The 14,918-nt window shown below is 42.1% G+C and overlaps 1 protein-coding gene across 1 annotated transcript in view; it reads left to right on the top strand.

Annotated features, from left to right (window-relative positions):
* ATP13A5 (ATPase 13A5) overlaps positions 1-14,918 on the top strand; it is a 113,955-nt gene that overhangs the window by 78,015 nt on the left and 21,022 nt on the right. Inside the window, exons 20-25 of the mRNA XM_057740176.1 lie at positions 1,703-1,828; positions 2,993-3,072; positions 5,408-5,450; positions 7,292-7,401; positions 11,711-11,807; positions 13,825-13,897. Coding sequence (XP_057596159.1) covers positions 1,703-1,828; positions 2,993-3,072; positions 5,408-5,450; positions 7,292-7,401; positions 11,711-11,807; positions 13,825-13,897 — 529 coding nt within the window. The remainder of the gene's footprint in view (positions 1-1,702; positions 1,829-2,992; positions 3,073-5,407; positions 5,451-7,291; positions 7,402-11,710; positions 11,808-13,824; positions 13,898-14,918) is intronic.

Genomic DNA, 14,918 nt, shown 5'->3' with positions numbered 1-14,918 from the left:
TCCTGTGCTCTTCCCGCAGGACAGCTCTTTCATGTGAAGAGAATGGGCCGCAGCCTGACGTTTCATTACTAAATGTAGCGCCTCTGCCTTTGTGTGAATTCAAAGAGATGGTCCTCCAGGTGATAAATTACAGAAAGCTCCCTTCCTCCAAGCTGACTAGCCCTTCAGATTGTTTGGTGTCAAGTAGGCCTTTGTGCAGCATACAAGCTGCACCGCTGTGCAGAGTGACCCTGCCCCTACCCTGTGAAGAGGTGCGTTAACTTGGCCCACATCCACTGTGCAGGCTGTGAGAGATGACAGCTCTGTCTCTGCTTTCTGGTGCTGATTTCCTTGCAAGCCCAGTTGCCTCCACGTCCATGCATGCTGCCTCACTTGCACTGAGTGATGAAGCTCAGATCCTCACTAATTTTTTTTAAAGGGCCTAAAATTATTTAGTCAATAAAAATTAGTTTGCATGTACATATATACATTTTTAACAGAGATGGAGTACTTTTAAAAATTTATTTGATTGAAGTATAGTTGATTTACAATGTTGTGCTAGTTTCTGCTGTACAGCAAAGTGATTCAGCTATACATCTATATATTTTTTCGTATACTTTGCCATGATGGTTTACTACAGGATATTGAATATAGATCCTTACTAATTTTTAATAAAGAGTTCATTTATGAGCTGAATGCCTCTCCTGGAGGTTTGTCAGTGCAGGGAGAAGTCTCATCATAGTCTCAGGCTTTCCTGCTCCTCTCTGTCTCCCTCCCACCACACTTTCTCTCCCCGATTTCCAAAAAATCAAAGGGAATCCAGCCCCTGCCTCAGGTGAACACTTTACAGCAAGTCTTCATTGGCTGTTTTACAACGGAGGTTGGAAGGTGAGGGGAGTATCACCTTGCCTCCCAGTTTAGCACATCAAAATATTTTTTCTTCCAAATGCAATGCTTCCCCTAGTGAATTCCTCTAATGAAGAAAATGTTCTCAACTTTTATACAATCTGAATTTAGAGTCTGATACAAATGTAAGGTCCTCTGAGAAATACTGCATGAACAATCATCACCAGCTATTGACATGAGGGGTCATCAGATGCTTTCCCTTGGAGCTGAGCCAGCTGGGACTAGAACCCAGTGATTGGGCTGCACTGACAGGTGAAAGACAGGACACAGAGGGTTTAAGAAAAGAAGTAGCACTGGTGCAGGAAACAGAGGGTGTGGAAGAGCATCTGGGCACCGTGAGGGAGAGGTTACCTGTGGGCTGGGGAGAGGTCAGGTTAGGCTCTGAGGAAAGAGTCTACCTATTGTACAGGGAAGAAATTGGGGCATGATTTTTGAATGAATGAATGGTAAGAGACCTGAGGGAATAAAAAGTTGCACGAGGAGGAGAAGGAAGAGAAGGGAAGACTGTTTCCCTTCTTTGGAATCATTCATTGGTACCTTGGAATGATTTGCTCAGTAGACTGACATCACACCTATTACCTCCTAGAATAGGATCCAGAGCACCACGTTGCCAAAGTATTCTCTGTTCATACAATTTGGGGGGGACATTTCGAGTGTCTTCTTCATTTAAGTCTAGGTTCTATGGGCAAGTTCCACATTATGTACCTGCCAGTCTTCACACTGTTGTGTAACATGAATACGCTTCCTTCCATACAACGTAGGAAAGCAAGGACATTCCTTAAGAGCCAATGCAGAAATAAAGCGCTTTTGATTTTAGGAAACCTCCATTAACATTGGAAACAGTTCAGTGCCTGGTGGAGAAAGAGGGAGCTGTTACCATTTTGCAATGAGTGGGAAATCTTACCAAGTGATATTTCAGCATTTCAACAGCTTGCTTCCAAAAGTAAGTACTGGAGAAATGATGTGTTTTAGTTTGCTCCCCAAATTAGTGTGATAAAAAGGGGTAAGAGAACAGTGAAGGGGATGATCAGCGAGGTTATCTCAGCGTTAGGAAAAACACCCCCAAGCATGCACTGCTTGTTCAGGAGCCTCCTGCCTGCCTGCGCCTCCTGGTCCTGCACCTCCTGGCCCTGTGCCTCCTGGCCCTGTGCCTCCTGGTCCTGCACGTGCACGTGGCCTCCTGTTCAGAGCTTGAGACTGGTACCGCCCCTCACCCCACCCCCACGGCCAGTCCAGCCCCAACCTCCACCCTTTGTCCCTCTGTGTCAAAGGGAACCTCCAGAGAGTTCCAAACAGGATGCCTGTGTTTTGGGTCTGTTTCTCTGTGAAAGCCACCAGCTCATGTCAGGCTGAGCTCTATTCCCCATCCTGTCTGAATTCTTAAATTACAGCAGGAGGAAACAAAGTCTTCATGGTATATTCTCAAAATCATTTGTTATCTTGTCTCTGTGTGTCTATTTTCAAATAGTGTGGTGCAGGGCTGTGCTGTCAGTGGGAAGGAGATAGGTGGAGCAGGAGCCCAGGGCAGCAGCCATCTGTTAGCATCTTGAAAGTCCTGTCGCCTTGCCCGTCAGAGACCATAGACTCTAGACCCCCCCCAAGACTTCTAGAAAGCTGCTAGTGCAATTCCTCATTGAAGAGATGGGGAAAGCTGAGACTCAGAGAGGTTGTCACTTGCCTAAGGTTTGCACAGTTTGGGGCAGAGCTGGGAATACAACCTTGATTCTCAGCTCCTGATCTAGTACTCTTTCCTCTGCTTAGTCTGCAGTTATGGAGACAGAGCTTATTCAAAAGAACTGTATTTCCTTAAGCATTTTAATCTTATATGCTCTGCTGCTTTTTAGTTACTTTTTATTCTTTAGAGCTTACCCCCATCTTGGGAAAATGGCCTGGAACAAAGTAATAGACTTGTGATGGAAAACTGAAAGTGAAAGTTAAATATTAAAGTGTTAAATCCCCCTTTTTCCCTTCCCTGACATTTGGTCTAATGTCACACCACCCAATGCTATACTAAAATAGTGGCCAGGAGTAATTTTTTAAGGGCTGTTCTTTTATTTAAAAAGTGTTCTTCTTTCTCATTTATTGCAATCGTTGTTTTTCTCTTTAGATTCTGGTGAATGGAACCATTTTTGCAAGAATGTCCCCTGGGCAGAAATCTAGCCTTGTTGAAGAATTTCAGAAATTAAAGTAAGTGTTATTGCATGAAAGGAGATTATACTTATCTACGCTATGTAACAAATTACCCCCAAAATGTAGTGGCTTAGAATAACACCGTTTATTTTTTTCTATTGCTGTAGGTCAAGAATCCAGGTGTGTTTAGCTGAGTCTTCTGGCTCTAGGTCTCTTACAAGGTGTAGTTGTCTCAGCACTTGGAGGAAAGGATCTGCCACTGGCTTCGCTCGCATGTTGTTGGCAGGATTCAGTTCCTTGTGGGTGGTTGGACGAAGAGTCTTGGTTTTGCTCTGGCTGTTGGGCAGAAGCTGCCCTCAGTTCCTTGCCACATGGGTTGTTTCGTAAGGAAGCTCGAAATGTGTCAGCTAGTTTCCGTGAGAGTGAGCAAGCACTAGGAGTCAGAGAGGGAGAGAGGGAGAGAGAGTTGACCAATTTTCATATCTTCACCTTAGAAGTGACATCCTATCCCATCACTTTATTCCTTTTATTAGAAGCAAGTCCACTGTGGAGGCCCAGTTCACACTCAAGGGAGGGCATTAGCCAATGTCATGAATACCGGGAGGTGGGCATCACTGAGGGACATTTTAGAAGCTGTCTACCCCAGAGAGCATTCCTTCTGTGGCATATCTTAGAGGAAGATCCCCTGCTTGGATATAGAGACTGGAAACAACAGGGGTTTGTACAGCTCAGAATAGGAAAACTGGGCAAGTGTGTGAATTATTACCTGGTATTATTTGAGGTTGGTCCATCAGAAGATATGTGAATAATTTCAGGTCCTCTGGGAAGGAGATGAAATGGTATTCTCACTGTCTTGGGTATAGAGGCCAAAGTGAAAAAAAAAGAAAAAGTCCTTTCTTATCTCATTCAGAAATACAGATGATCAAGTCACATGAGAGTGAAACAGCTCTTCTTGAGACCAGACCTACCTATTACTTGCTGAGAATGTTACAGTTTCTGGACTACAGATTTCTGGAAAGTGAGAAGGAGTGGAGAGTAGTGAAACTTTAGATAATTGCTGATAAGTAGTAGGTAAAATCAAAAGACTGCCTTTGACTATTATTTTTTGTTGCCCAAGCATTCTTAGGGAAGTTTCCAAAACTGCCTATTAACTCCCACAATGCCTTGAGACTGGGTTAGTAACCAGTGTCTAAAAATGACTTTTACTTACATGGTCATTATGTGATATTGGCTGAAGTAAGTAATTTTACCATTCTCAAATACCTGAGAAATGTTGACAACTTCAATTTTGAAAAACTGTATTCCCCTAAATAAAAATCAATTCAGTAGGATACATGCTGTCTCAGAGTAAGTTATCCTCTCAATTTCCAGATCTTCATTCAGAATTTATTCTTTATTCAGACCACACAAGAAGATGTAAGATTCCTTGTGTGATATAAAGACTAAATACATACTTTACGCCTGAAGAAAGGAAGTCTTTTTCAGCAAATGGGTATAGTCTTGACACGTACATGAGCACAAACAAATGTGATCTTCATATATACTAGCCAGATAGTAGGTTAAACCATATGAATTTATTTCTATTTGACCATTTTTGACCTATAAAGATGGCCATTTCTTGTGTGTCAACTAATAATAAGGAAATTCTCTGATGACTTCATTTTTCTCTATATCGTGTTATTTCATGTGTTTTTGGCAAGTTACCACTGAGCCTTTAATAGTATGGCCATTAATCAATACCTCCAATGTACTATTTACTTGTAATAGAAGACAGAGTGTGTCTTGCATCAGAATTTCCTTTTCTTTAGTAACAGCTTTAAAATTTACTCTTCTCTTTATACCGTTGTGTTTGCACATCAAACTGGTATAGATGGGGAGTATATTATCTCATTTTCACTCCAAGATGCATCTAGAACATGTGTACATGTCTCTAGTTATATCTAGTTATATCTCTATGTTAAACCGCTTTTCAAATGTTTCTCCTTCTAGTGTGTACATGTTAAACTTTCAGTGGCCATCAGCAACCAAAACGCAGATGGACTAGGTTATGACCTGTGCATCAGGGTGTGGGAAGTGCTGTGATTATGACAGCACACACTTCAGCCTGGCCTTGGTGGATATAGTCCAACAGGACTTCTTCTGAAGTGTGCGATCATCTTGGCAGTATCACCATCATTTCCGGGTGATTGATTGATTGATTGATTGATTGAAATAATTTAAGTATACAAGGATCTTATCCCTCTGGGAATAGTTCTCTCCAAGTCATTTTCCTTCAGCCTGATTCCACATGTGTTCTGGACACACACACACACATCGCATGTGTATTCGTTATAATGGAAATTACGCAAGTGAGGAGTTAAGCTATTAATTCCTCTTCTCCTTTCCCCTGCAGTTATTGTGTAGGCATGTGTGGAGATGGAGCTAATGACTGTGGGGTGAGTAGAAATTACTTCCTCTAAGGCAGGGGGTTCACTGCTATCCCTCTTGAGGACCCCATGTCTCCTGAGGTCTGACTCTTCACCCTACTGCCAACAATCACATCACATCAATCATTCTGGTGTTTACGTTCCCTTCCTCCAGAGTGTGGGCTGGGTGTGGTGAGAAATAAAGTGAGATGAGTCACTTCAGCTATTTTCTAGCAACTCCTAGAATAACAAAGACAAGGAAAGGCTATATAGACTCCCATATTTCAGACCCAAAAGGGACCTCACAAGACTAGCTGGTTTAAATCTCTCCTGTTATAAATAAGGAAATGAGCCTCAGGGAGGTGAATTCTTTTTTTTTTTTTTTTTTGCCTGAAGTCTCACAGCTGGTAAATGCTTAATGAAGGAAGAATTTGAAACTGATGATAAAGGTTTGAATTACGTGGAAATTGTGTTTATTCCTGCCAGACTTCTACACCAGGGTTACTTTTTACAAGTTGGCTTTACCCCCAAATTCTTACACTCAGCAAAATAATAGACCAAATTATTTGGTGATTACATGCAATAGCAAACCTAAATTATGAGATTCTCAGCAGATTACTTCTCTAACGCAATGGAAGGCAGTGCATATTTTATAATCTGAGTTTCAAAGATATGGCTGAAACAGTAGCTTGCCTTGAAGATTTACGTGCATGAGAAAATATATTAAGAGCTAATTTGTGGGACATGAAGTGAAGAGAATTGCTTTGTACTTCCAAAGTCTATTAGATACTTAAGGTTTGGGTATTTGTTTTACTTCCTTCTTAAATATTTTCTTCAAAGTTCTGTGTACTTCATGAGAAGCTAGTTGTTAGGCTGCTCTTCAAAATCTAGAGTGAGTACCTATTCTCATTAATTATGTGGAATTTAGAACAAAACAAATAAACCGGATGTTATGAAGGACATAGACTCTGCCTCTGAAAAGTTCATTATCTGGTGGGGGAAAAAGTCATGCATAAAACTAACCCTACCATAAAGTAGAGGATCCTAAATTACATAATGGAGGTATAAAACACTAAGGGAGAAAGGAGGAAGAAGGAAATATTCTGATATTAATTGCACCTGAGTTTAGTGTACACCGGCCATGGCAACCAGGTACTTTGCACTTTCTGCAGAGCTAGAGAAATACAGAATCTCATTGTATGTTCATGCAGTTCTCGTAGGATTAGGGGCTGTCTGCTCCGCTCGTTGGCGCTCTCGGCTCTGGGCACTCTCTGGACAGTTTCCAGTCTTGGCGAGAGATGAATTAGCCCTCATTTCAGTGAGACGGTATATCTTCTGGAGTGATTCTCTGAGGAGTGCGATCTGGTCCCTGGCTGCAGGGAAGATGCTGTGTGCTCCAGCCTTCATCCCAGCGGTTAGGTGGATCAGGCAGCCTAGGGAAAGGTGGGGATTCGTTTTTCCCGCAGTTCCCGAAGATGGCCTCACGTGTGAGACCTGTGATGGTAAAGGCCCCCACAAAGAGTCATCCAAATGTTGTCATGTTTTTCATATTCTTCTTCAGCGAGTCCCTCCGCTTTCTTATCATGCCTACACCCCTTCAACCAAGACACACACACACATACACACACACACACACACACACACACACACACACACACACAGTCCTCTTCTACCACTGGGTCGTTGTTTAGTCGGTGCCTCTTTGGCTGGTGACTGCGTGCATCCGGGTGCAGGAGCTGTGTAAAGAGAGACCCAGGGCTGGAAGGGTGCAACGCTACCACATCTGTAACCTGAAGAACAGCCTCGCGAGGTTAGAGGAGTTAGAGCCTGGCGTGAGGGGTCGTGGGTGTAACATGGCCTTATCATTCCAGGCTTTGAAAATGGCTCATGCGGGCATTTCTCTGTCAGAACAGGAGGCCTCTGTGGCCTCCCCTTTCACCTCGAAAACAGCCAACATCACGTGTGTGCCTCACCTCATCAGGTAAGCTACCTCTCCCCCCTTCTATCCGCTGACCGTCGGGCTCGCTTGTCTGGCTCCGGACAGAATTCAGCTGCCGTTGAACGTGATCAATGTCACAGCAGAGGCTTGGGTAAAGTGCTACGGAGCCGCGAGTGCTGCTTGAGAATGCTGGTGAAAAGCATTTTTGTTGTTGTTAAAAGGTGACCGTTGCTGAGCTTTAAAGGACGCGTGGCTGTGTCCTGCGGACCGTTGAAGGCTAGAGTTGATATTTAAAAACCAATTGTACATCTTACTTCTCCTCTCCTTTATTTTGTGTGTTGGATGCTTACTGGAACCTTTGTCTCAGGAGTTGGGGATGGTGGGGGGCGGGCGGGGGGACGCAGAAAAGGAACCCTCCACCAGAAAGCTTCCCCTAATAGTGTTATGTCTCCAAAATACAAATTAGCAAATATCCAAAATGACTGCCCTGCAGTCTTTTACAATGGATTGACGATGATTAGGGAAGGGGAAGAAATTAAAAACTGTTTCTTTTCCCAGCATAACTGCCTTACATCCACTCCATTCTCATTTCTGATCTTGTCTCTACTCACATTTTAAATACGGTTAAGAATAAAACGTCAGATTTTTTTTCATTTAATACATTTCTATTTTTTAAATTGAGGTATAGTTGACTTACAATGTTGTGCTAATTTCTGCTGTACAGCAAAGTGATTCAGTTATATATATATACATTCTTTCTCGTATTCTTTTCCATTATCACAGGATATTGAATATAGGTCCCTATGTTGTACAGTAGGACCTTGTTGTTTACCCATTCTATATATAATAGTTTGCATCTGCTAATCCCAAATTCCCAATCTTTCCCTCCCCAACCCCTCCCCACAAGTCTGTTCTCCATATCTGTATGCTTCTGTTTCGTATCATATTTGTGTCATATTTTAGATTCCATATATAAATGACATCATATATTTGTCTTTCTCTTTCTGACTTACATCAGGCTGTGTATTTTGTTCATACTTTTTATCCCTCTGTTTTTTCCTGTAATACCATGGCATAATTTCAGCCATCTTCATAGCCAGTGGTCTGGAGGACATCAGCGAATCTTGAGGTTTATACAAAAAAAGAGAGCCATGAGGTTCTCAGCATGTCCCTTGGTGCATCTGAATGGGCAGCGGCTGATAGGAATTACCTAAAGGTGCTAGCCTCTGTGTGGCTGCAAAGCAGCAAGGCAGCTTGACCCCTCTCACTGAGCACGGGGTGCCTGTTCCTGTGTCCTTCATGCCCTCAAACAGCATCACCCCTGCCTTCAAAGCAGCTTCCCTTACTTACTCCCATGTTTTGTGCTTCTGAGGACCATTTGGTCCTTAGAGTCCATCTTTGAGGCTTGATACTTCACAGTGCTTCTAAGTCTTTCCTCTTTTTCATCCCCAGCAAACCAGGCATTATGTTTTAGCGATGGGTCTTTTGGAGAGACCCTCCAGGCCCTACCCTTGCTATCTCTATTGCCTTAACCTGGTTTGTGTCATGGTGACTACACATCCGGAGCGCTCAGGACACTTGCCAGACTTCATGTTTCCTATCATCAACACAACGTGCAGCTCTTTTAAAATATTGTGCTTGAAAATGTGGTGGATTAAGAATGAGACAGAGCCTTGCCCTGGAGGACTCACCTTCCAGTAAAGGGTGTAGATATATGTAGATATAATCGTGTAACTCAGAATCTTCTGCCTGATAAGTGACAGACGCTTAATAAATCAGCTTTAAAGAAATGAACTCCAGATGATACCGTCGTCCTTCCAGCAGATCAGGATGAAGGTTTCAAAGGAGGGTTGCAATTTGAAGGATGGATAGGAGGTATGGAAATGCAAAAGAGGTGGGAGGGAATTCCAGGTGGGGGACTGGAGAGCCATGTTTAGAAATGGAGTTTTCACTGGAGAGTGCAGGGGCCTGATAGCCACATTGGGCTGGAAGGCTTCTCAGATAGGAGCTGTGGAGGGGAAGCTGGAGCACCAGGTGTGGAGGCCTCGCCTAGGGGGTTCAAACTCCAGGACAGTAGCATCATGTGCCTACTTGATTCATCCAAAAGGCAGTGGTGTTTGCACTCTGGATGCTCTTTCTCATGCCCAGTGCATGTCTGAAAGCAATATACTGTTTCTGTTTTGTTTTGTTTTTCATATATTTATTTATTTATTTTTATTTGTGGCTGTGTTGGGTCTTCATTGCTGCACACTGGCTTTCTCAAGTTGCAGAGAGTGGGGGCTACTCTTCCTTGTGGTGCATGGGCTTCTCAGTGCGGTGGCTTCTCTTGTTGTGGAGCACAGGCTCTAGGCTCTCGGGCTTCAGTAGTTGTGGCACACGGGCTCAGTAGTTGTGGCTCAAGGGCTCAGTAGTTGTGGCGTATGGGCTTAGTTGCTCCGTGGCATGTGGAATCTCCCCGGCCCAGGGATGGAACCATGTCCCCTGCACTGGCAGGCGGATTCTTGACCACTGAGCCACCTGGGAAGTCCAGCAATATACTGTTTTAAAATACAAGTCAGGATGTAAAATTTCTCTAGTGGCAGATGGCTTAGTTAAGACTTCAGGGTAGAAACTTTTTGTTTTTATACTTCACAGATTCATAAAAATTAGATAAGAGTTCAGCTCTGTTAGGCTGATTCTACCCTTGCTATTCTTGTTACATGCCGAGTCCTGAGAAAACATCCCTTAGAGGAGCTATGAGGTACAGTTTTAGGTACATGGGTCCAGATCCCCAGGTTTCCTTTTTTATTTTTTGAAACACAATCCATTTGTTATAGCTCAAGTCCTTCAGGGCAAGGACTATGCCTTATTCCTTTCTGTGTCACTGTGCCTACCACAGTCCATCAGAGCATTCGATGAACGTTTGTGGAATGCATTTAGTCAGTGGGTGAGCCACTTAAAATTCACAACCATTAGGAATAGCAGTCATTTTGGAGGCTGTGCAAACATTCTTTATGCTTTACTATTCCGGATTTTTGCACTTTTTTTGTTTTTTTAAATCTGGGTGTCAATTTTCCACAGGAAAAAAAAGGATGAAATCACAAAGTTTATGTCAGAAAACGATCCAGGCTTCACATGCTTGCCATTCTTAACTGGTCTTCTGCTCCACCCTCTGTGTTGGAAACAAAAAGGCAGTACCTCGCAGCTTGGTAGAAAGCATCCACCCAAAGCATCCTGGCCCACCTCCCACCAGAATCTTCTCATCTTGCCCAAAACAATGCGGTTGTTCGTTGGCTCTTTGGGTTTTCTTTCTTGTGTCCCTGGTCTATTGACAAAGTTTGAGCAGCGCAGGTGTCCTTGTCACTGGGGACTGGAACCCAAGAGGATGTGGGCTGCCTCCTGTGTGGATTCACTTCTGCCTTGACAAGAGGAGGCTGCAGGAGGGCTTGTTTGCCACGTTCCCCAGCCCCCTGCAACGTGTGCTACTCTGGCCTGTCGTAATCCTTCACCAGCCAGACTCAGTTAAAGGAGTAACAGTTCAAACAGAATTTTTTAAAGGGGATGATATTTACCTTTTTTCTTTTTTATTGAAGTATAGTTGACATACAACGTTATATTAGTTTTAGATACACAACGTAGTAATTCGATGTTTATGTACATTACAAATTGATCACCATGACATGTACATTACAAACTGATCACCATGACAAGTCTGGTAACCATCTGTCACCATACAAAATTATTACAATGTCATTGACTAGGGACTATTTACTTGTTAAGCTGCAGTTTTTACCATTGTCCTTATCTCTTTGGGTTCTCATACCAGCTCATATTTTTACCCTGAGTTCTTTCTGGTGTATTGAAACCAACAAAATCCATTTCATCTCAAATATTGGCATCACATCTACTCTTCCTATAATGTGAGAGCACCTGGCCCTTAGCTTTATGTTTCTAAGGGACTGTAAGACACACACAGGGAGCAAGTGTTGCTAGGATGGGATGAATCACAGGCGGGTCAGTGCTTGACATTCTGCACCTTGTCACTGTGTATTGTGTTATAATGTCCACGTTAATCTTCTTAATTCACTGAAAGCTTGTTGAAAATTAGGACGGTGCCTGAATCATTTGTATCCTCTGTGACCCTGAGGCCTTATAAGCCTTGAGTAAAAGTGAACATATGAAGCAATGGGTGAGGAAATGATGGAAAGAACGAGTGAGTGAATGAGGGCTTACATGAATAATTGGGAGGATGAATCAGTGATTAAGTGAACGTATATCAGCAGGCTATTAAAATGAGCTCCTTTTCAAATATGAAAGAGACGGGGAGACTTGTATCATATATAACCAGTTATTTTTATGTTTTCTTAAACAGAGAAGGCCGAGCTGCTCTGGTCTCATCCTTCGGAGTATTTAAATACTTGACAATGTATGGCATAATCCAGTTTATTGGTACATCACTGCTCTATTGGGTAGGCACCAAAATAATTTCTTCCCAGTTCTAATTGCATTTATATCCCTTGTTTATTTTGGGGGGTGGGTGCGGCTCCTACACAGGATTTAATGTTTTATAAATAAACGACATTTCTCAAAATAGATGTCTACAAACTTGAGAACTTGGTACAGCTGTGCATGAAACAAGGATCTAGAAATAAGTAAATGTGGCTCAGTGTCTAGGAGTGTTGCTTTTCTCTAGATAACCTGAGACACTTGACCTCCTCGAGCCTCTATTTCTTCCCTGAGAGTATGGAGAGAGCTTCAGAGTGGCCTAAATATAACTCAGCAGGAAATGCCTCAGTCTCCAACTGTGCAATATTTTTGGCAGACTAAAAGGAGATAAAAAGAAAGAGAAGTTGTTGAGTTTGACTTTGAAGGACTCAAAAACTGGAAAAATTCCCACACTGGAGCTTTAGTTCTGAACTTGCCCAGAACTTACACACGTCATTCGTAAAGGATTAACAATTCTGTAAAAATGTTTTTAAGAGATTTTGAAGTGAAATGATAAAAATAATCATCTAAGAATTAATTAGCTATATGGAAGAACTATGTATAGGTTGAAAGTAATCTGCATGGGTTCAGTCATAACTTGCCCTACAGTAAAATGATCCCACACGCTCAAGGAACACGGCGGGGAGGGAATTGTTTTACTGCTTTTCTGAGGCTTCTGAGTGATGAAAGCGGGGACCACAGGACTCCAGCCTCGGTGGGCTCTTGATTGCAAGAAGCATAGACAGAGGCTAAGGGCCAACCAGGTGGATAGAAACAAGAAATGGATTGGGAGTCAGGAAACCTGGATTCAGGTTTTGCCTCTGTCACTAAGAACAAACTAGATCTTGCCCTTGGCCGAGCCTTTATCTGCCTCTGGTAAGTCAGGCTGACTGAGTTCCAAAGCTCTCCATCGTTCTCTGAAAACTGCTCCCAGAAGAAAAAGTAAAGCTGCCTTTGAAAAGTTCTCCTTGTTCCGTCTCACCCTGCTTACATATAATTTTACCATTCTAAGGGGAAAAGAATATGAGAAGGAAATATAAAAAAGACCGAGAAGGAATTGGAGGATGAGAGGGACACTGAGAAACCATTTGCAGTCTCTGAAAATTACAAAATCAGAATTTCAGTTCCAGAGTCTCCATGGGTAGAGTTGGAACCAGTCTACTCTGAAGCCACTCACTCTGATCTCACCTAGGTCTAGATCTAAGTAAGAGTGTCCTCCAAGGCCCTTCATCTGGAAACATCTTGGCTTTGAGTTCACCCTCTAGGGGGCCAGAAATATTTAAATTTGCATTAACCTGGTCCGTAATATGCATAGAACCAGATTATGATTTAGTGCTCAGTTACTAGTTACGAAGCAGAGAAACAGACCTGTTTGCAAAAGGCATCGCAAGGCAAGTTGCTGGAGTACTGAGCTGACGTTTATGTTTAAATACTTCAACTCCATGAATGTGTACTGAAAGAAGTTCTATGTCTACAGAAACCTTAGAAAGGCTAGTGTACCAGAATGAAGTCTGCAACGGGCTTGCTTGGGGTGGGGCATTTGTTCAGTTTGTGAAAGTAAATGGGCTCCAAGGGAACGATGTTGTGAACTCAATCCATGGATAAGGATGGAGAGAAAAACGTGTTGAATGATTTGAGGCCTTGACTTCAAGTTTTGAATATGACGTTCCCAGCAGAACTTTCAGGCTTTAATATCTTAGGTTGAGAGTTCAACTATCCAGGCGGCGTCTACAGCTGCTAGAATTACTGTGGCCAATAATCAGGGTGTTTCCCAACTGATTGCCTCTCATTGCTAATATGGAATTAAGTTAAACACTGGGAAAATAGCGATTTGGTTTTATTCTATCCAATGGGATGCTAAAGATCTTAGGTGAGTCCCTTTCTTCCTAAAGTGGCAAGCAAAATAACAGTCGCTTCCTGACTGCTTTTGAGAGGTGTGTCGGGAATGACAGAGGCTGTGATGGCAGACGCCTCACGTGTTTCCTTTCCTTTCCTTTTCAGCAACTACAGCTCTTTGGGAATTACCAGTATCTCATGCAAGATATTGCCATTACCTTGATGGTCTGTTTAACAAGTAAGCTCTTTAGCAAAGTAAACCATATCATTTGTATTTATCCACGAAATTCTAGAACTACTCATACAAATAAATGAGAGCTCCTGAGAATGACACACCTTAACTCCCAAGACCTCGTTACCTGTGAATTTATTTTAATTTTTTTCTATTTTATACATATTAGTGTATATATGTCAATCCCAGTCTCCCAATTCATCCCTCCCCAACCTGTGAATTTTTTGAAAGTGGTATTGAAAGAAAGCTGAGGATTGAAGTCCTCAGACTTGGTATTAGCAATGTCCTGATAGAAAATACGTCTTAGCCTCATAAAATTGTCAACGCGTTCTGAGTTCTTTGTAGGTTTGTGTCTTGTACACCGAAAAATATACAAGAAATCTAGGAAAGGAAATCTTTAAAACCCAAAGGTCATTTTCCATTATTCAGCTGTGCTTCACATTGACGTGAAACCAGATTTTTGCTAGGTCTTTGACGTTTGAGAACAAATGCTAGCATTTTATTCTAGTGGAATTCTCTCAAAAACAAGGTGTGGCTCACAGCAGCTATTGCTCATTTCCTTCCTTTCAGATGACACTGATAAAGCATTTCCTATCAAGGAACATGGAGCTTGATACTCACTCTTAATAAGTGAGAAAGGTGACTGCTTCAACAGAGAGCAAAGAAAAAGAATGACATACTCATCTCCTTTTCCTTGTTCAACAAAGGAAGTGTTATAGAAAATAACAGATAAAACACCCAGCAATGCAGGATATTAATAACCTTGAGAATTTCATGTAGCATCTTAAAACATAAAAGTGATATTGAGGTTATTTCTTATATTAACCCGATGACAAAATTTACCAGTGTCAGAGATGTAAGTAATATCAATTTTGTTTCTTAGGGTCGAAATGTCTATTTATAGCTCATTAAAATATTTTCTATGTGTTATTAATATTCACGCGGCTGGATAATTTTGAATCCGTGATATTGCTTCTAGAATGTTTGCTATTTTTTTAAGCCATTTGTATGATTTAAGTTGTGAAGA

The sequence above is a fragment of the Hippopotamus amphibius genome, chromosome 6, assembly GCF_030028045.1.
Source record: "Hippopotamus amphibius kiboko isolate mHipAmp2 chromosome 6, mHipAmp2.hap2, whole genome shotgun sequence".
NCBI classification, from domain to species: Eukaryota; Metazoa; Chordata; class Mammalia; order Artiodactyla; family Hippopotamidae; genus Hippopotamus; species Hippopotamus amphibius.
The sequence above is the reverse complement of the archived record's forward strand: the minus strand, read 5'-3'. Positions and strand labels throughout refer to the sequence as shown.